The 22,721-nt window shown below is 44.6% G+C and overlaps 2 protein-coding genes across 2 annotated transcripts in view; one reads left to right on the plus strand and one right to left on the minus strand.

Moving 5' to 3' along the window:
• Positions 1-14,158, minus strand: part of zc3h3 (zinc finger CCCH-type containing 3) — a 46,909-nt gene extending 32,751 nt beyond the window's left edge. Inside the window, exons 1-3 of the mRNA XM_062395946.1 lie at positions 14,083-14,158; positions 11,540-12,905; positions 11,119-11,291 (exon numbers count right to left, since the gene is read on the minus strand). Of these exons, the coding sequence (XP_062251930.1) occupies positions 11,119-11,291; positions 11,540-12,905; positions 14,083-14,128 (1,585 nt within the window). The 5' untranslated portion in view covers positions 14,129-14,158. The remainder of the gene's footprint in view (positions 1-11,118; positions 11,292-11,539; positions 12,906-14,082) is intronic.
• A 311-nt stretch (positions 14,159-14,469) lies between these two features.
• On the plus strand, positions 14,470-21,949 carry cyldl (cylindromatosis (turban tumor syndrome), like). Its single transcript, XM_062395603.1, has 15 exons — positions 14,470-14,754; positions 15,873-16,333; positions 16,465-16,737; positions 16,985-17,063; positions 17,143-17,321; positions 17,748-17,913; positions 18,220-18,367; positions 18,525-18,635; positions 19,250-19,341; positions 19,409-19,472; positions 19,562-19,694; positions 20,112-20,220; positions 20,312-20,430; positions 20,691-20,904; positions 20,979-21,949. Exons 2-15 carry the CDS (start codon positions 15,911-15,913, stop codon positions 21,161-21,163), a joined length of 2,295 nt encoding a protein of 764 aa, XP_062251587.1. The 5' UTR covers positions 14,470-14,754; positions 15,873-15,910; the 3' UTR covers positions 21,164-21,949.
• Positions 21,950-22,721: the final 772 nt, after the last annotated feature.

Here is a 22,721-nt window from a genome sequence, read left to right on the forward strand (position 1 = left end):
AAATTACAACGTGAAACCAGAACCAGATCAACCGTTAACAACTGGAACAACATGGAAAAATATAAACTTGGTTAGGACGATCAGGTTTTAATATGGGCTTAAAAAAACTAATGACAAAAATAGAAGCAACCAAAACTGTAACATCAGAAGAATCTCTTTTAGTCGGAGTCCGTGCATCATTCACACGAGCCCCATCAGAGAAGTAATTAAACACACAACTCCAAACTGGTTGTTAATATGTACAAACTCATTAAAGCAAGAATGCAGTGAAAGACAAGCCTTGCTCTGAACCAGATAAGTGAGGAAATAGAAGCATGGTAATCCTCTCCAAAATAAACCAGAGGTCATGAACCTCCAGTACACAAGCTAAACTGTAAGACAGCAGATATGCTATAGAGTATCACATGTGTGCATGAGACGTATACGGCTGCAGTAAACAGGAGCGGTTAGCATACTGATGTATGCTTCTTTAGAGTAAAGGTAACCAGATGACCTGGCCTTTCAACTTGATAATAGTAGAATTCAATGGTACTAGTGTAGTGCTGATACAAAATACTTTTACCTTAGTCAAACTAATCGTGTGTGATTCTAAGGGATATAATATGTTGCTGTAATTTACATGTATGTGTTTCTTTTTGTTTGTCTTTGTGCCTAATGTCTCAGATTCTGCTATTTAGAGCTCAGGAATGTTCAGAACCTGGATATCATGTGTTAAATGCATCTGCACATGGGGGAACAACACAACACATCAACCATGATTACTAGAAAATATTGACTTGTTCCCTTTTTCTCTCTAACTATCTTTAACCACTTTTCATGTAAGAGTTTGAAATGTTAATGATGGTTATTTGCCAATCAGTCCGGCATTACTGTCATCGAACAAGACGATCAATGATATCAGTGTGTGTGTCTCCACAGAGAGAGTGAGGTATTTAACAGATAAGCCCCCCAAAGACAGGACACAAATTAACCACACACACACACACACACAGACACACACAGCGAGAGGGAAGACCCCTGGACAGGAGACAAATTAACCACTTCCAACAGAGCAATTCACAAGGGAGCAGGGGACAGTAAACGGCAAGTGATCAATACCGCCTTCCTCAGGGAAGCCCACACAATATTAGTCGCACATGTACATACAACACAGGAGCATGTTCACACACACGTTTCCAGGGGACGGCACATCAATCCTGTTCATACACAGTGTTTTAGACTCGACTGATCCGGACGCTTCTCTATGAACCTCTTGTCAGACAACAGGCTTTCTTCTTCTTCCCCCACCTCTTTTTTTTTTACTCCTCTTTAACTGTGAAGCTACAATGACAGGAGACAAACTAGCTATTTCCCCCAGAGCAACTCACCAGGGACAGCAGAAAATGAACTGCCCCGGATCAATACTGTACTCTCTCTCCCAGTCACTCTGCCCTCCTCCACACTGGGGTCTGCCGGGAGGGAGAGGAGGACACTTACAGTTTGTGTTTGATTTCACACGTGGAGATAAGAATTTAAAGTGAGTTTGATGGTTTAGTAAGTTTAAATTATAGGAACACAAAAATTCCAACTGCAAAAATTCAGCATTTACATAGTTTGTTCCTTGTTTATAGTCTTCGTGAAAATGTGCCACTGGATCCTAAAGCCCCCTGACGAGGTTCACAGTGGATTGAGACTCCGACACAAGAAACTTCAGTTTAAATGTTGTGTTAAAGTGACAGGTTGTTGCCACGTAGTGAGCAGACGCTGGAGCGCCACCTGTTGCTCAGGTTGCTGAGCCAGCAGCGAACATGTGCAGAGCCCCCTCTGCAGTTCACTGGCAGCAATGCAGCGAGATCTGCGGTTCATATGCAAGGCCGCGCACGTGTTTGTATGTGTGCGTGTGTGTGTGTGTACATGTGCCTATCCTGGCTGTACACCCTGACCAGCCCTCAGGTGAGTATTAATAGTAATGAATCTCGATTCTGGGTTTTCCTGCCAAGTCTCTGCTGGTCCAAGGAGACATGAAGGAATCCAGACCCCGATCAGTTCTGTCTCTGGTCTGCCAACGTGGGATCAGAGTCAAACCTGCAACGCTGTCAACAGGCTCTCAGACCACTGCTGCCAACCCACCAGCAGCCAGGCTTTAAATTAACAACAGACCACCCAAATAATCAAGACCTCACACAGCTGAACCATTAAATTCACTGATTGTCTCATTTTCTTCAGTGATGCAGAGACTTTTATAATCACCGGCTGACGGCCAAACAGCCGACAACCCAGCTACTTGATTACTGTATTTCTGTACTGTATATATTTCTAACTCCATGTGTTAGATAAGATAAGATGAGGCCTTGTCCCAGTGTATGGAACGGCTAAAAGAAGAACTTCTTGAATAATATAACGTTTTATGTCTCCAGTTCCTAAATTGTGAGGTTATGCTGCTTTTTCGATTTTATATCATTGAATATTTAATATCTTTTTGGATGTTGGAGGAACAAAAAACAGTAATTTGAAGATGTCAACATTGATATCCGATAATTTTAAGGTAAAGTATTTACTTTGAATAATTTTCCCTTGTTGCTGTGCTGAACTGAAAACATCAGGGTCTCAAAGTCCCAATGCCGCCTGGTGAAACATTTGGTTTCAGGTCATGCCAGCAGGATGCAGAGTCAAAGCGTTGAGCCTCAATTACAGCACCAAAGACGACCAACAAATCCTCCCTTATTGTTTTGGCCTGCGTAGTGATGGTTATTAATATCACAACCGCAGCTCATAGTACGAGCGCTCCCTCCATCTAGGCTAACGGCCCTTTGCCCTCCACCACAACCCCGCTGGCACCGACCACAGCCACAGCTTCCAGCGCCGGAGGTGCCATACCGAAAAGGTTACGCTTCATTACCGCCGATGCCAAGTCAAGGGCCGTCACATCGTGCAGCTGTAAATCACACAAGCTGATTTCACTGAGAGCAGAGGAGGAAGGAGGAAGTGAGCCACCTGATGCTGCAATCTCAGTGTGTGAGCCTGATGCACCAAGTCACAGAGAAGAGCAACACACTTCCCCCAACCACACACCGGGTTGAGGACTCAATTACTCTGCTTCTGTTCAGAGCAAATCTCACTAATTAAATAGGTTAAGCATTAATTATTCAACCAGAGAGAGAGGGAGGGAGAGAGAGAGAGACCACTGACAGAGAGAGAGGGTACAGAAGGAGCAAGGGAAGAGAATGATGGAAGAGGATGCAGCGTTCGTCTCTGGCTATAAAACAATCCGCACCCAGCGCAGCTAATCAATACAGCCCTGCTGGAATTAGCAGTTATCTTAAAACCCTTTAACAACAGCGTGCTGACTGACAAACAGTCATCCATTATTAAACACCGAAACACAACAAGGCCGAGCGGAGCAGGAGGTGAGCAGGGAGGGATCCATGAAAACACAGAGGAGTATGGGAGGCGTGATAATGGGAGGAGGGTGAGGAGGTGGGAGGATGAATTGAGGGTGAGTTAAGTGAGATTGAGATAGAGGGAGAAACTGATGAATGATACGGAGAGAGGACAAATAGAAGCCTCATTAAAGGGTGGGTTGTATTTTTTACAGATTTTTACGTAGTTTCAATAAAGGTTTATTGTAATTCAAGTAAAATACACAAGCTCACAGATGATCCAACAGATTATAAACAAGATAGAAGTTCATCCTTCTTATCATCCACTCTGTTTGGAGGCAAAACTTAAAGAATGGAGGTTATAATCCTTCATTGCTCAGGAAGTGGGAAGACACAACTTTGGTTAATGCGCAGGACGTAATAATTGTTCAAATTAAAAACTGTGAATAAAGATGAACAATGTCTCCAACTCATTTCACAGCCCCTCTGGAAATGAAGCCAAAATATCCCAGATACAAACACAGCCATCTTAAAACTATTCGGAGCCAGAGTCTGTGCAGTGATGATCAGGGAGGGTCAGTCTATGAGTGTAGGTTATTTATGAATTTATCTTTAAAAAGAAAAGTTATATATTCCTGCAAACAAAAATAAGACTAATATTGTAACAAGAGGAAGAAGAGGAGGATATAGTTGACGGGGCAGCTCTATAATTCACTTTACACCTGTCCATCATGTCTCCGCTGAAGAATCTCTCCCACATTTGTTCCCAACCCAGACAACATTACTCCTAATGACTGAATTTGGGAAACACCTGTAGGGAGGTCATGGTGGGCTTAAGAAGCCTACCCTCTGACCACAAGCTGGGAGGTCAGGGGTGTCAGGGGAAAGTCGAGCCATTGGGCTTAGAAGTTCAGATGCCGATTGTGGCTGGAGACGCTCAGTCAAATACCTGGGGGGCCCGAGGGGATTGGAAAAAACTTAACTTTCCCCAAGGGAGGAACAAAGAGGTCAAGTGGTGACCGAGAGAGGGAAGGAGGTACTTAGATGGATGGCGAAGGGGTAATAGGGACCAGGGGGGGAGATAGTAGGGGGTCATTGAATAACTCAACAAGACCAAAATAGACTAAGGGGTAGGGGGGTGGGGGGGGGGTTCGGGTGTCCAGGCCGGTATGTCTGAAATGGAAAGTTGGAAAGGCTGAGAAAAAATAAATAAAAAAACACACAGAAGATAAGAGTTCGGGTTTCAGCTCAACGTGAGCAGGCGGGAGGGCGAAGGTAGAAGATCGAAAAACTGAGACTGAACCCAAGTGAGAGATATAAAAAAAATATATACTACATAAACAAGAGCTCATGGTCATAAATCCTGCTGAAGAAGTGATGATCAGATCACATGACCACACAAAATGCACTGATATCACAGGATTATGGGTCCTGGCCTCCACTTGGCTCCACTAACCAACCGGGACCTGCAGCCAAGCCATCAATTAGGAGAACGGGGCTAATTCCTCTGGACAGGGAGGAGGAGGTTGAGAAATAGTGTGAGGGTGTGGGTGAGCAATTACAGAATGTGACTGCAGATATAAAGAGAGAGAGAGAGAGAGAGAGAGAGAGAGAGAGAGAGAGAGAGAGAGAGAGAGAGAGAGAGAGAGAGAGAGAATGATGGAAAGTACTGAGTTTCAGGAGAGCATTCACTTACACACAGCAAATAAAGACAATTTATAGGTACCTTATAAAATATCATGTGATTAAGAATGAAGCTGAGATATTGTGCATCTAGAGAGTAACAGTGGTCAAATTAAGGATTAGTGCAGTTAGGATGAATACAAATCTGCCTGAATGGTTAAATGAATAGTTATATAAACTCCCAACATGTGAGTGGTCATGTGACTTCTGCAGCAAGAACAACTGAAATTCAAGCATAATATTGTGTGTAGTGATAATATGCTATTTATTGATGTTTACTGTGGGATCTAAGCTTTGAAACTATGAGAAACATTTGCCAAAAATGTTATCATCCAAAATCTGCTTTCATCTTCCATGACAAGATAATTTATATCTGTGACTGTATGATCCAAAACTGTGATGATGTCACCTGTGCCCTAATTACACAGCTAGAATGAGACCTGGAATTTGCCTGTTTTCATATCACTCCTCATTTGGTTCCTTCTGGTCATTAAAGATTAAAAACATGATTACACTATGTGATTTAAATGTTGAGTACGATTAATAAACAACCAGACCCTGAAGGCCTGAGGTCATAAACCATTCCCCACGTCCACGGCCATGTCCAGTGCCCAGATAAACCTGCACTGTCCATAATGACCTACAAGTGACCAGCCCCGGTCCCCCCCAACATCAGTCATACAATCCCTGCTCCACCATTTGTCCATGCCCATGTTGTGTGTGTGTGTGTATGTGTGTGTGTGCGTGCATGGGACATAATTAACATGCCGAGCACTCCTCAGACTCTTTGCTCGTCTTCCCACGTAAACGGCAAAACCCCCAATGATTATTATGGTAACACATGAGTGTGTGCAGACATGTGGAGCGGGGCTAGAGGGGGATAGTGTTACTGTCATAGGGTCGGGGGTACACAGCAGGTCGAGGGGCAGGGCAGATATACCAGCCTGTGCTCCAGCTGACAAAAGGTGAAGATTTATTGAGGACCTACCGACAGCCCCTGACTTTCCCCTCGCTGTAACAGGAACAGACAGCTTTATGTAACACAATAAGAACACACAAACACACACAGAAGAAACTGCGTAGATTGTGTTGCATTACTGTTGAACTTTGTAGATTTATAACTTTGGAAACATATTTAAACGGTGCAGTCTTTAGGTTTTTGCCTATTTTACAATAATTTGGGTTTTATAAAAATCGAAATGGCATATTGTTGAATTGTGGGTTTACATTATAAACACGATCTTTAAAATAAAAAAAAAGTAACTTTTAAAATGTGAAACAGCAAATCATTACGTACATGTAGCTCCAGCCAACTGCTGCATAATCCTCAGCACCACTGTAATGTCACAAAGTCTAACTCACACGACTCTGCTTCGGATTTGAAACAGATTCAGAAAGAACAGTCAAAAGAAACTGTCTCACTCCTATAACAACACTGGTGTTATTAGTTAAAGATGGCACCACCACCCCCGACCTCAGCCAAGCCATTTACCAATAGGTGACTCCTGGCCTGCCTGCCATGTGTTCTTAAATAATTACAAGAGCCTCTGCCTGGGCCCTGTTAGGTTTCTGATTTATTCAGACAGCCTGGCACATGGGCCACTCCTCTGGATACCAAGAAAACATTTACCTCCTTAACTGGGAAAAGAGTCACAGTCATCTCAGGCTAACATTTCAGGACTCAATAGTATTGATTACACATTTCAACACATGCCGCTCATTCCCCCTGAGTAGCCCCCCCCCCCCCCCCCAATGACAGCACACTGAGCTCATCTGAGGAGTTCAGTAAAACTCACACTGATCAAGTGGTTTGAAGAGTGGAAGCTGCAGAGCATGGCATAAAGATGATATCTCTTTAAGATAATATGTTAAACCTGTTGAGCGAGTTGAAACGTGTTGAACCAAACTTATTGGTCATCTGACCCTGTTCAGTGAAACAGAGAAGTGTTGACTTCTCTCTGTGTCCTCAGGAAGCCCAGAGATGTCCGTGTGCATGTTCCTCTCAAATGAGTTGGAACTGTAATTATGGCCAGTTGACAGTTTGACGAGAGGCCGAGGGAAGGGGAGGACGACGACACAGGTGGGGAGGAGTTACGCTCTGAGGTTAATCAAAATGCCAAATGTTACAGTGCACCATGGCAGAGAGCTATAACGAGCACGCCCTGCACAAGACACCATCTTACACCAGAAACGGAATCATTCGTGCAACCGAATACACGTCCTGTTTATATATAGTCACATAGATTAATGCACGATGCAGGCCCAAGCTGATTCTAACCACACATAAAAAACAAAGTAATTCTGCACATCTCCTTCTGTTGTTACCTAAATCATTACAGCAACTGTAGGGGAGGGATTTGTTTGAATGTGTGTGGGCACAGCACACGTTTGTGTGTATGTGTGTGTGTGTGTGTGTCAGCTGGTGACAGATGTAAAGAGGAAGGAAGAGAGAGAAAGCCACAGACAGACAGACAGACAAGAGGTCCACCTGTTTGACACAGAGAGCCTGAGAAAGTGCAGAGGAATGAGCAGAATGTGTGTGTGTGTGTGTGCATGTGCGTTTGTTTTGTATTAGGTTAAGGTCCTCACAGTGCAAATGTGTGTGTCGCCCAACTGATAATACTACGGGAACACTGGGGAATGGCATTTAAGGAACGGTATGTGGAAAAGCAGCTGATGGTAGAATCAAACACACACACACACACACAGACAACTATAAAAATCATTTGGCCAATAAAAACTTCTGAGAAAAATGTTTATATAAACATATGATACAGAGCGAGGACTCAAGTGGGCACATAGCAACAATCACTGTGCTCCGAGCTGAACAAACAGTGTGTGTGTGTGTGTGTGTGTGTGTGTGTGTGTCTGTGTGTGTAAATGTGGGAGCGTGAGTCAGTGAGAGCAGCAGAGCTCAGGACAAGTGGCCACAAGTGTGAAGGAAAAGTGGGAGAAACTGGAGCAAGTGTGAACCAGAGAGTGATGCAAATAAACAAACAAAAATAAACAGACGTGTGTGGACGCAGGAGAGGACAGACGGTGCTCAGCAGCATGTATGGAGGACACAGGATTTACTCATTAGGTCACCACATCCTGAAGCCCCGACAGACAAAGTACTTCATGGACGAGTAAGACTCACACAAACTATTTCCACAGCTAATGACATCAAATTAAAGGATTGAGCCAAAGAAACCTTGGGTGAGGTTCCGGAAATCCAAGCTCATAAGAACTCGACCAATCAGACATCATGACGTTTCAGCACCGTTCAAACATAATGATGATGATGATGATGATGATGATGATGATGATGATGATGACGATGATGAGGTTTCTAGCACGGGACGGACGTGAAACTGGAAGAACACACATATCTCAGGTTTTTTCATTTCGTGGAATTTTAAAGAAGCTGCGATAAACTTACTTAAGATTAAAGTCAGTTTTAAAAAGGGGCAAATTAGCATTTAGGAAAACTGCAACCAAGGTACTGATGAAGATGTTTTACATGGATCATAGAAAGAGAGAATCACAGAATCCTAAAAGAAAGGGACGAGTCAACAGGTGCTTCTGCTGCTGTGTGGTAGTGATGTGACAAAACCTAAATCCACTCAGTTCAGTCATTTGATCGGGAAAGACAACGCTCCATAAGGAATCAGGTTCACCTCTTTGAAAACGTATCTGCAGTGAACCCAGTGTTTGTCTGTACAGCAGAGTGCACAGGCAGATCACTGGAGAAAGTGGAACATGTCAGCGGGAGCTGGACCTCGATGCAGAGCAGCACATGATTTATGGCTGAAATAAATGGGATCACTGCAGGAGCAGTAACAGGATCCCTGAACGAGGGGGGGGGGGGGTTCTTTTGTGGTAGTAATGGGCTCTGAGGTGTCAGAGGGTGGATGAGGGCAGGGTGTTGGTAAGATGATGCTGAGAGAGCAAAGGTGCCACCATCAGAGCCTCTCCTACTGTAACACAAACAAGTCAACAATCTGACCCACAGTGTGTTTGTGTGTGTGTTTACGTGTGAAACTGTGTTTTATGATTTACATAAACAGGAATAGAGACTAGAGCTGCTTTAGGGAAACTGTACGGGAGAAGGTTAAAGTCCGAGTCAGTTGCTCGAACATTTTCTCAGACCCCCCCCAACGAGCAAGTGGGTGTAAAAGTGGAAGAACACAAATATCTCAGGGAGCCGTACACGCAGAAGACGTCAGGTTGGAGAGTTTCTGTGCTGACCAGGACCGATTCTGGTGTTGATGTGATTTTAACCCGAAATACGTCACCTCCTTAAAGTTATTGTATTTTCAGCAAATTAATTCTCCTGACTTTACAAAGACAACCTCGACCTAATCTGAGATGATGCACAAAATGTTGTGACGTACGGTTGTGGGCTTAAAAAAAAAAAAGACAGCTACAGGGGGAAGAAGGACTGAGTGGGGTGGAGGAGAGGGGGTGAGGGAGGAAAGCAAGCAGAGCGAGATAGAGACCTAAAACGCTCCGGAAGCCTGTCACATGGGGCCCGAAGCCGCTCGGCTCAGCAATCCTCCCCTCTGTTCTGTCCGCTCCTGACATTTATCTGTTTTATTAGATTATCTGGGCTACATGGCACGCACTCACACACACACAGATATGTACATGCACACACTCCTCTTGATTCATTACAGCTTTAACTGCTTACTTAGGTTTATGCGCTCTTTAAATTAAACCACATATAACCAAGCACCTCGGGAAAACGCCCCCCCCGACGTGAGGAGGGGAGGCTGGAGCCGGTCGTTGAGGAGGAAATTAAGAAACATTGTTTGCGAGTGTATTATCATGCATGTGTTAGTGGTCATAAGGTTGGTTTTAACGGGCTCATCTATAGGGACTCTGCTTCCCATCATTAGTAATTCAATTTGCTCTTTATTAGCAGCTCTTATCAGGGGCACAGACGGCTACGAGCAGCTCTCCACACTCCATCTTCCTCTGCGCTCACCTCTGCTCCACCTCTCCCGACGCTCAGATTCTGAATCCACATCTTTAATTAGAGGTGCATGTGTTCCACGGCAGGTTTGTTCACATGACATTAACAAAACGGGGGAGCAATGATGAAGAGGAAGTTAAAGCACCAGAAAAAGAGAAGCAGACTGATAGACACAGAGCCACAGGAAGAAATAAAGCCTAATGTTAATAGTGATGGCTTTTCTAATGTCTTCTGACTCCATTGAGTATGGGAGATTACACCAAGATGGGCATGAGGCGTGTAGGGTACACGCAGAATGACCAGAGAGTTGGAGGAGCAAGTGGAGTGAGGGAGGGGTGGAGGGAGGAAGAGAGCGAGGGGGGGGGCTGTAAAAACAATGATTGCTTCCCATCAGGTTCGGCCTATATTCTACAGTTCGTTAAAACAATCCAATTTGCAACAGGATAATTATGCATTAGCTCCTTTTTATCTACTGGAGGGAGAGCGGTGCCGGGGCTTGATAGCGGTGTCGCTGCCTGCCTCCACCTCTGCAAATTACCCGCTATCGGCACTTGTTCGCCATCACGGCTGAATTGGGCAATCAATTAACCCCCCCTCCTCCTCTTATAGCCGGTGTGTACGCATCTCCCGTGACAGCCACTAACACAAGGCCCCTACAAGGAAGACATGGGTGTGAGCTGCTGCCCTCCACTGGACACAGCTGGAATAGCTACAGCAGAGGAGCCAATTACTGAGACTCTTCGTCCAAATAGGTAAATTACACCCAAAGATGTCAGTGAAATAAATACTGTTTCACTGTTGTGTTACAATGTGATGCACCAAGTTAAAATGACGGCAACATGTTGGAACTGATTTTTTTAAATGTAACATTAATTTACCACCAATAGCATCAATGTGAATAAGTGAAAAAACATGTTTGCACTATTACACAGATGAATACAGACTTTCTGCTGTTGAACCAGAGGAATCATTGAACAATAGCCAACCAGGTTAGACACAGACCTTCTTAACTATGTGATGTTGTGAACTATTGGTTGGCAGCTTGTGAAGGAAATTAGTCTGCACAGGCAAACTGTGTACAACGAGTGTTTTGTTTTTGTTTGTGTCTGTGCTCCTTACTTGTCCTTGATGAGCTGGGAGAGAGTCGCCTCAACTTGTGTCTACCAAAAGACACCAGCTCCCTGGAGGGCGTCCTCTTAACTCCTGTGGGAGTCCGGGTCCAGGTGTGTGATCGGCCCCGTGGGGAGAACTTTGCTGCTGACGGGCTGCTTCCTCTCTCCGAGCCACCGGCACTGTGGCCACAACACAGAGGGCAAGTGGGATCAGTGAGAGTTTACTAACGAGCTAATTATGTGAGGAAAAATCTAGGAAAGCAACAAATAAACAAAGTCTCACATGAACAAGGTCAGTGAAATATCTAAGCCGATACTTTGCTGCCACCTTCTGGTGACAGACAGTTGCAAAACAAATAATGATGATCATAATTTAGAGGTATCAAAGCAGATCTAAAGGAGAATGTAAATTAGTTTGAGTTATTTACCTGTTTGCGGACTTCCTTATGATTTTCATCCTGCTGCGGAGTTTGAAACCACCAGGGGAGGAGGAGGGGGGTGAGGCTCGTTGAGGTGGAGATGGAGAAAGAACCAGCCCTCCTTTCATTCCCCTGCTGCTTCTCTCTGCCGTCCAGTGGAAGGCAGATCTACGACGAGCTGTTCCTGCAGGCCCTGCAGTTGCAGCCCCGGGGAAACTCTGGCTCCCGGCCTTCCAGCGGTACTGGCTGCTGAGCGTGGAGCTGGTGCTCCTTTTCACTTTGGCACAGGGAGCGGCGGCTGATCTGAGTCTCTTGGTGGCCTCTCCCTTCTCTGAAGCTCTCTGAGGAAGAGTCAGGACTTTCGGTGACAGAGGTTTTCGAGTTGTCTTGGCTTGGGCTCCAGCGGACGAGGAGACCCATTTGTACTTGGAGGTCCTTTGGGCGATGGTGATGGGGCTCAGCTTTCGCGGTAACTTCCTGACAGGGGTTCTCTTGCTGGATGAGGGGGAACTTCCACTGGAAGCTTTAGAGGCTGAGGCTGTTGAGACAGACACAACCTTTCCTAGGGATGAAGAAACAGAACCAGCTTGTCTGGACTCCACACCTCCCGTGTTCTGGGTCTTCACCCATGTGAACTTGGACTTTTTTAGAAAAGACTTGGAAGATGGTTTCGCTACCTCAGACACAGCAGGGGGCAGTAATGTGACATCACCAGTTGTAGGAACTACTGGAGTCGGTTTACTGCTGGGCTTGCTGATCAGGGAAGGTTTGATTTGGACTTGGGTTCTGATCTTTACAGAAGAGGAAGCCTCTGAAGAAACACCTCCTGCCATCTCTTCTGGAACAACATGCCTGGTTTCAGTCTTCTGCTCAAATCCTTGAGTCTGTCTTTGTTGAGTTTCATGTTGCGAGCTCGTGCCTGTCGAACTTTTAAGAAGATCATCTGTGGATGGTTTCCTTGAAGCATCGTCTCTAATCCCTGTGGTGCTGCTAACATGTGCCTCTTTCTTCTGTTGGGCAATGCCTGATAATAAAGGTGCAGTCTTGGTTTCATCTCCTTCCTCTCCTCTGCGCTGGCTGGGCAGTAGGATGCTGCCGGCTTCAGGTTGGGAACCAGACTGATGCCCAGTGGAGGAGGAGGTAACAGCCACTTGATGTCCGAGAGAGGATTCAGGGTTCTTGTTTCTCAGCGAGTGTCTTTCTCTCCAACTTCCTCGAGTCTGAGGAGCAAAAGTTCTCCCTCTGGAGCTGTAAGGATGTCCGTCAGATGTGCTGTGGCCTCTGACTCTGGTGAATGTTGGAGCTGCTACATGCGTCTGCTCAGCTTCTGGGAACGGTGCATCACCATGGACACTCTTGTGTTTATTGATGAGATCTGGGGATTTACAAATGGGAGTTAATTAGTTGTTAAACACTTTTTAAAGGATAAAATGTTGGTTAAAAAGAATAGGAATAATTGTTTGGCTTTTTTAGACTGGTTTTAAAAACAGAGCTTCTTATAAACAGATATTGAGTTTATTAAACCAACGAATACATAATCACTTTTATGGATTTGTTGCCATTGAATCCTGACACAGTCGATACTTTAACTCTTAAACTGCCACTCAAATGCAGATCCCACAAAACGATTCACACATTATTGATAACCAGGAATTAGGAACATAGATTGTTGACTCAGGTAAAACCAGAGTTACACACATCTCAGCTTGGGTGGTGTTTGAAAACCAGAGTGGTCTGACCCGGACGTGTCGAACATTACACTCATATATAAATATGCTGACATTTAATATAATATACTGTTAACCCTTTAGTCAGGCTCCTGTAGATGGTTGACTCTGGTTTTCCACAGTGACCTGATTGGTCAGTAGTTGGGCCATGGTTCCACAAGTGAACCAGTTTCACAATAAAACCTGAAGTTACTGCGATAAGCACGGATCCTGCTTAGGAGTAGAAACCACAGAGGACGGTTGAAGATCATTTACCATGATAACTCATACCAGTAAGATAAGTAGCATTAGATGGATCCTAAAATGGGTCAAAAATAAGCATCAGTGACTTATAATACTTAGGTGTAAGGAAATATAGGACAATATGAATGCAATACTTATATATAAAGTGTAAAAACAAGAGCAATATGTACAGTGAGATAATAAGTACAGTGAATAGCGTTTTTGTACCTGGTTAACACTACATCCTGTTTAACCACTGGTGAGTTTAGTGGAGCCTGTTAACCACACGTAGATCCGGCTAATGTTAAACTAGCTTAAAACGGTTGGTGTCATGGGGGGGGGGGGGCTGGTTAACCGGCTACTAGCAGCTAACGGTTCGCAGCCTAACTAACCAGTTAACCAGTTACTCACACAGACTGGTCACAGAGAAAGTAACCAGGTGACTTTGAACGTGAGTAACGAGGAGCCGGTGGGTTCCGGTCGAGTTAGTTAGTGTGACGCTGGAGGAGACGAGTGACGTAGAGTGTGTAAGTTAGACAGACAGTTATTATGTTTTATGTTTTATTATTTCTTGGTGGCGGACACGAGCGGAAGCGAACTCACCCTGAAGAAGCTCGATCTGTCTCTTCAGCGCTTCTCGCTCCTCCATGTTTACTTCGGAACTGAAACGTCATCACTCCGCGGCTGTTGCTATAATGACGCAGTTGGTACTGTCCAATCAGAGAGCAGAAATAGACTGTGAGGTAGTGTGCCCCAAGTTTTGTCTCGCAGGAAGAAAGCTCAGTCGCACAGATTAAGACATATTGTACACACGCTTTGATCAGGAGCTGATGTATTTACATGATTTGTGACTTTTCTCAGCGCCTTTTTCATTTAATTGACGAAGTTATTTTTTGTGTTTGCAGTTGTGTTCTCACTTCGCAGTGCGTTGAGCTCTGTCGGCCACCGTAAGACCCAGTGTTAACCTGTCAGACTGACCTGAGGGTGGCACCCCTCCATGGTGAACCAGGACGTGCAGCAGAAATCAGCTGTTCTGACAAACTGCTGCTTCCGAGCAAGATGGCAACACATCTGTGTTAGGGGAACATCTGGCTGCTCTGCACCCACCCACACACCCACACACACAAACAAACACAGACACACACAGACACACACACTGACACTTCACTGATCCCAGACATGAGGAGCGAACTGAGCTGAACAGAGATGATGAGGAAGTGAAAGTGAAACTGATCCAGGACCCGAAGAAACTTACGACAAACTGAACCAGTGAAGGTAAAGTTCACTTCGTTTCTCACTGATCTCTGTTTGCTCCATTTACTTAAGATTCAACGTGTCGCTGCGGTCGCACTCTGACGTGGTTGTGGAACGTATGTGTGTGGAGGTGTGTGTGTGTGTGCGTGTGTTAGTGTGCGTGTGTGTGTCTGTGTGTGTGTGTGTGCATGCGTGCGTGGTGCAGGTTTACACAGTCACATAATGGAAACGAAATCAAGTTCCCATTATGTGACTGTGTAAACCTGAGAGATATAAACTACACTTAACCTAAACTTAAACCTAATCCAAACTTAACCCAACCTCGGCCTCAAACCTGAAACTTGTCTTCACCTTAAAACGAAATTCTGGTTTAGGTTAAGTCTTGTTAAGTTTAGGTTAAGGTTAGGTTAAGACTCTCAGGTTTACACAGTCACATAATAGGGACAAACTCAAACCCCCATTATTTCATTTTAAGGTGAAGACAAGTTTTAAGGTTAAGGTCAAGGTTCAGTTATGACTCTCTTCTGTTGAAGCTTTATTGAATCTGTTTTAACCGTCGGTACTGTTTCTGGCGTTGGACCCTCAATCTGGTGATAAAACCAGACTATGAGCCCTGGATTCAAATCTGCAGTAAGAACACATGGATTTATCACATGTCATTTATAGCAGATCCTTCAGAGGGTTCATGTTCTGACTGGGGCTGCTTCATTATTCTTTTATATCCCAAGTGCTATCGATACACCCACCAGTGATTTGGCACAAAACAGTTGTTTTTACATTGCATTTGTCTTAAGTTTTTAAATGTTACATTTCCCTGTTCTTGCTGAAATGTGTTTTTTTATTGTGGATGTTTTTTATTTTCTATTTTCTGGTTCTTTGCTGCACAACACATTTCCCCCATGAAAATAAAGATAACCTAACCTAACCTTTGGGTAAGATTTAGGTTAAGGATAGGTTGAGGTTTAGGTCAAGGTTAGGTTTAGTTTAGATTAAGTTAAGGTTAGGTCAGGTCAGGTCAGGTCAGGGCAGTGGTGTTAATGAGCCAGTAAGATAAGGTCATTTGTTGTAATGGTCAAGGTTGTGGGGGGGGGATGTGTTGACGTCCTCATTAAAGAAGAAATGTGTGTTTGTCGTTACAGGATCCTGACACCCTGTTTTACCTCCGGGCCTCAGCAGCATGACATCATCAGCCAACCATTACTTTATCATAACAGAAAAAACTGAATATTACTCACTAATCAAACCTGGCCACATATGTTACATCCCTGAACAAAGGTTAAAAAAACAAAGCTCTTTTTCTAAGTTGACGGTCTTTACTTTCAATACAACTTCGTGCTTAGATTATGACATAGAGAGGAAATGCTTGTCGGATCTGCCGGTGAAGAGTGCCGAGCTGCTGCTGGCGCTGCCGGATGAAGCCGAGCGGCTGACGTGGTTCAGGGAGGGAGCTGCTCTCCAAACAGCACTCGGACTCACGTCGGGCACTGTGGTGATGGTGCAGGTAGGAGAGGAGGAGCTGAGGGGCACCATCCGCTACATCGGAAGACTCACCAAATCTCAAAATCCTTTATCAGCGACTTTCTTTGGGATTGAACTACAGGTGAGGCGGCAAATGTTCTTGCTTTCCCTCACTCACATTTGTCTGAGCATCTCTGCAGCTGCTTTCCGACATGAACTGAAATCTGCACATGTAACCGACACTGCTTCTGCTTTGCTCCTCTCCACCACCAGGGGGCCGACCGAGGGAAAGGCAACAGCGATGGGTGCCACCGTCATGAAACCTTGTTCTCGTGTGCAAGAGATTGTGGCGTTTTTGTCCCGTTCTCCAGAGTCAGACCTGTGGTCCCCAGCTCCCTGTCCCCCTCCGTCCCTGAGCCACAGCCCCGAGGAGAGGAGCTGTCCTCAGGGGACAGAGTCACGTACTTCACCAGCAGTATATCTGGTCATGGGATGGTGGTGGACGTGCTGCAAACGGAGGGAAAACAATTTGTTCGGATCTCCACGGTTTGTAATGTTTCAGTTTATTCTTTTACTTTATTGGCAATAGTAATAAAATATAAAAATAAAAAAGGTTCCCTGTTGTTATGCTCCTCTGGGGAATAACCAGCCATGCAGACTACTTCCTAATAATGTGGGACATTTGTGTTTTACTGGTTTTTACCTCTGCAGTCGCTGTTTGAGATGGTCTCTTTTGCTCCATGTTCCTGTCTGGAGACACGTTGTTGTCATTTGTCTGTGTTCATGTTTCCAGGACATGGATGAAAATGGGAAGACGGGAGGAGAAGTGAAAGTTCCACTGGAGTCTGTGATGAAGGGAGAGGTCCCTGCAGGTCTGAACAAACATCCACAGGATGAGTAATGAGGCTGTTTCTCATGTGTGTGTGAATCTGATCCATATCTTCACTGCAGAGGCAGAAGGGATGGACCTGGACGGGCCGCCGGTGGAACAGAACCAGGATGATCTGTACACGGGTCTGAGTGTGAACTCTGTGGTGGAGGTGACGCTGGCTAAAGGAAATGCGTATGGAATCATCCGCTGGATCGGCAATCTGGCTGAAAAAGAGCAGATCATGGCCGGACTGGAGCTGGTAACATTCACACTGACAGATCCAGAAATAAAGAAGGACCACAGTTTTTAATTCAAATAATATTCAAAGTGTCAGGAGCAGGGTGTGAACTCGTGCTTTGTGAAGCCGCAGCATTGAAACATGAAATCCTGGAACTTGTTTGAAATCTTTACGGATATTTATTAGGTTTAGATTTAGGATGATCATGATTGGACCATGAAATAATGTTTAATAATATACAAATCATACAGCTTACCCTTTTAATCAGATTAGCCATTTCTTAAATAACATGTGTTAGAGTGTAAATTGTGAAATGGAAACTGAGTGATTGCTCCACAGGCTCCATGTGCAGCCGTTACAGCAGCTTAGATGTTAGAATCAAGGTTTTGTGAGTTGTGTGTGTTTGACTCTTGTCAGTCACACCAGTGTGTGTGTGTGTGTCTGCAGGAGGAAGACATAGGAGTGAGTGATGGCACCTTTAAGAACAGGCGGATCTTCACGTGTCCTCCCAAGAGGGCGCTCTTCGTGAAGCTCATCTCCTGCCGTCCCGACTCGCGCTTCCAGAGCGTCTCAGCCAATCACAGCGAGAAGATGCTCAAACTGGATGACACAGGTTAGAAGAGGATTTGATCAACTAACTTCAAATTCTGTTTTCAGTCATGGACTCTGGACATATTTGGTGCGGACATTTCACACATGAAGAAGCATAGGCAGGAGATTCTTTCAGAGTCTTTGTCTTCTACGTGTACTGCTCCTATTCCTCATCCTGAGATACAAGTTTTCTTCTAGTTGGAGAAATTGACCGTAGCAACTTATTCTAACATTGCATGTCGGAAAGAGAATCAGTAATCAGTAATTAATAACTAACGTTTGTGCATGTTTGCGTGTGTGTGTGTTTGTGTGTTTGTGTGTGTGTCAGAGAGCGTTGACGAGATGGAGCTCAGTTCAGTGAAGCTGGAGACGGTTCCTCCAATCAGCACTGAGCAGGTGAACGAGATTCTGATTGGACAAATGAAAGGGATCCAGGGCCACTGCAACTCCTGCTACATGGACGCTGCCCTCTTCAGGTCAGAGACATTATGACCAGGTTTCATCTCGTTAACTCGACAGGTCACAGAGTGATGCAGTTCCAATCAGGATGCATGGAGGTGAACATTCTGAATCAAACATGGCGTCTGGTTTTCCTGTGGTGACAAACCTCCGTCTTCTCTTCTGTGTTCTCAGTTTGTTCTCCTGCTCCTCGGTGCTGGACTCAATGTTGTTTAAATCGACTGCACCTCAGGACGCCCCCATTCAGAAAACTCTGCTCCGGGACATCGTCAACCCGCTGCGCAGGTGAGACCATCTTCACTCAACTACCAGGGGCAGTTTTCAAACTACAAGTGGAGCAGCTGGGGACACACTCTCTACGCACTTACACCTAGGGCTGCAAAATTCCTGGAATATTGAAAACTGGAAATATTCTATGGTAATTTATACTAACTGTATTTATCTTGTCATATACAGACATAAATATAAACATTTTGTTTTGTCATAGGCTGATTTGAGCCCTGAGGAAACTTTGGGCACTTGACATTATGCTTCTGCATTTTAGTGTCTTATTTCTTAACATAGGCCTTTCACAGTATTTGCAAATGTACACAGCTTTTCCTTCTACATCGGCTGGAGTGAAATGTCTCCACACACAGGCAATGTTCTGTAGAATAAGATGAGAAAGAAAGCTTGTAAAAAAAACACTACAGCAATACCAGAGATATAAATAGTTGGCCAATTGGAATTGAATTTCAAAGTTCCCAAAATTCCAGAGCTGAATATTCCTATTATAAGTTTCCGGAGATTTACCGGAAATTGTCCGCCCCTTTGCAACCCTACTTACACCACCCACTGAAGAGGAAGCCTTTATATGTCATGATGAGGACGCTGCAGTTCTGTCGTCTGTGTTTCTGCAGTAAGGGCTTCGTGGAAGGAAAGCACATCATGAAGCTCCGGCAGCAGCTGCAGAAACAAGGCTACAGTCGCTCCTTCACCACGGATGAGAAGGGTGGGTGGAGCCTGCAGAGCATGACTCGTGGTTTTGGTTTAAAGTGACGGTTGATGCTGTGTTTCAGATCCAGAGGAGTTCCTCATGGTCATCATGCACCATATCCTGTCCCTGGAGCCTCTCCTCAAACTGTACGCTCACAACACCTCCGTCACACACCTGGTGTAGCTTCACTGTGTTGACTTGTCCTGACTGTGATTCCTCGTCCTCTGTCCCTCAGCGCGGCGGGGGGTGAAGTGCAGGAGAGTTACTGTTATCAGATCTTTCTGGACCAGAACCACAGCCTGGTGCTGCCCACAGTTCAGCAGCTGCTGGAGCATTCCTTCCACGGAGCAGGACTCAAACTGGCCGAGGTGAAACACAGAAGATCCACTGATGTCTAGAATTCATATCATGAGTCGCAGTGATGCTGTTTGATTATTGTCCTCCATGACAGCTACACAGGCATTCTTTTTCAGGTTGACTTATTCTATTCAATTATGTATTTACAGATTTGTAAATTAATTTGTATATAAATATGAATGAATGGTTTTATAGCAGCTGATTGATTGAATCAGCTGCTCAGAGTCTAATGAATCATCAGTCGTGTTGTGGTTCTGTAGGAAACTCAGCTGATGTAAATCTTAGTGGGACGGATCTGGTGACGCTTCTCCTGTAAAGTTGTATTTGTCCAGCAGGCGTCTCTGTTGCACCGTCTCCTGGAGTGTCTGTTCATGATTGTGTGTTTGTGTTTGTGTGTCACCCTCTCCTCTCTGGTTGTGTGACTGCAGGTTCCGTCCTGCCTCATCCTCCAGATGCCTCGATTTGGAAAGAAATTCAAGATGTTTGAAAAAATCATTCCCTCTCTGGAGTTGGACATCACTGACCTGCTCTCTGAAGGTGAACACACACACACACACACACACACACACACATGCTCAGCACACACAGACGTACAGCGACACATGGTGTGTGTGTGTGTGTGTTTCAGGTTCTCTGCAGTGCATGCTATGTGGAACCGTGGCTGAGGTCCAGTGCACCGACTGTTTCAAAGATCCTGTTTTCAGTCAGACTGGATTTAAAGTTTTCTGCAGGACGTGCTCGTCTCAGGTTTGTGTCATCGCATCACACAATCAGTGTGACTTCCTCTTGTGTTTGTCATGATAAAGCTCTTGTTGTGTAGAGAAGGTTTAAACTGACGTCAGGTAAGACAACACTTCACCTGTCCTGGTTGCAGCCCAGAGGAAACGTCTGATGATCGAGCTGCAGGTTGAGCTGGAGCATGATGCTCCTCAACCTCCATGCACCTCAGCCTGTAAATGGAAGGATGGCTGACAGCTGGTTCCCTCACAGTTTGTGCTTCTCCTCAGGTGCACTGTCATCCTCAGAGGCAGTCCCATCAGCCGTCGGCTCTGGAAGTCCCCAAAGGTTTCCTGGGTCGCCTGCCCCCTAAGGCCCTGACCAGGGACAAGCTGGAGCTGTTCGCCGTGCTCTGCATCGAGACCAGCCACTACGTGTCCTTCATCAAACACGGGCCGAGCTCCGAGGACTGGATCTTCTTCGACAGCATGGCGGACAGAGAAGGTGAGCGCGCTGCTTTGTGGTCAGGTGCGTCCCTCACGCGAGTCCTCTGTGGCTGAGGTGTCTCTTGTGTCCAGGAGAGACAGACGGCTTCAACATCCCCGAGGTGCGCAGCTGCCCCGAGGTCGGCACGTACCTGGAGATGTCTCCGACCGAGCTCGCCAGGCAGGTGCCTCGGGACATGAAGGGCGTGGCCAAGCGTCTGTTCTGCGACGCCTACATGTACCTGTACCAGAGCACGAGCATGTGCATCTACCGCTGAGCCGCTGGGACAACCTCCTCACCACAAAGAGAAACACACCTCTCTGCTCTTTCTGTTCGTGTCCTGATGATTGGTTTGTTTTTCTCCTGTGAGATTAAACATGTCAACATTTTCTGCTTTTGTTTATCAGATGTATACTTTCTTTTTTTATTATTATCCTGGAGACGAAAACTGACATAAGAATTTGTACTAAATGATTTAGAGGTGATGGAATCCACAGTTTGTATTGAAGTGAACGACCTGTTACTCTGTAACATGAGGCTTCTGTCAATCAGTTTATTCTGGATACTTAATGATTCACTTTAAAAGTTATATTTACAATTGTCATAGACAAAGTGAATCCACCAAAGATCCCGAATGTAAATAATATCAAATTGTGAGTTTGCTGGACTGTTGTATTTTTCTGTCTTATGAGGGTTTTTGGTGGGTTAGGGTTATGGACCTTTTCATATTGTATCTCAGTGAAGAATCATTCCTCTTCCCTCGGATCCTGAAGAGTTAGAATTTGACCTCAGGAAACAAAGGTGGATTTTTCAAGGATAAATAATAAAGATGCAGTTTTGCCTCCATCAGGTTCCTGAGCTGTTTATTACTGTGGGTGTGCAGCTGGTTCTCATACACGAGCACAAACGATCAATCATATTCAATATCCAACATGATTGTATTGACTTTAGAATTAGCTGTTGTCTTGCTACGTGTGAATATTTGTTTTGACTAATTAAATGAAGGGAAAATCAAAAAGGCACAGACAAAGGAATATATTTAAAATAAAACATTGTCAGTTGACGACTGAGAACTCATTTCATTTTGAAGTTGTGAGATTGGACATTTTCTTAACCAATAATTGATGGATCTTGTTGAAAATAAATCTAGAGGATATTTACCGAACTGATATTTATGAGTGTGTGTAACTTGGTGCAGTTTCATTTAATGTAATACTGCTGCTTCTCGGTGGAGACGAGTTCTACTGACCCACATTCAGTTCAGTCTGTTACGTCTCTTATGAAATGGATGGAAACTGGTTTTAATTTTGCTGTTTCTGATTTTCTGGAACTTTGTGCAACATTCTTACGGAGACTTGAGACTAAACTCAAGAAGAACTCCAGTTTATCTATTGTCCTTCAGTCTTTTTCCATTTTCCTCAGAAGTCTGCACATGAAACAGCCATGAGAGATAGAATCAGCTGATCTGTTTACAGACGTTTCAGTTTCTAGGTTTATATCTGCTGATAGAAAAACTGTTTAGTTTACAGCATAAATCATTGACTTCTTTCTATTTATAGATATTTATAATAAACCTGTTGAGCTGTGAAATATCAAACCTTATAGTTTATAGATTTCTTTATCAAAAGAGTTGGAAACGACATCTTAGGAATCTTAGTTAAATATGTCGGTCAATATTTGAAATGTCTTGTCCCTGGTAATTTGTCACTGTGTTCGTTAATCCTAAATAAGAGATGAGCCGGAATGGTCCATTCAAGTATTTATTAAGATGTAATGAAAGTTAAACAACATAGCTTTGGGCAATCATGCTCAGCCTCGTCTAAATCTGTTAGCAT

The sequence above is a fragment of the Platichthys flesus genome, chromosome 9 (genome assembly GCF_949316205.1).
Source record: "Platichthys flesus chromosome 9, fPlaFle2.1, whole genome shotgun sequence".
NCBI lineage: Eukaryota > Metazoa > Chordata > Actinopteri > Pleuronectiformes > Pleuronectidae > Platichthys > Platichthys flesus.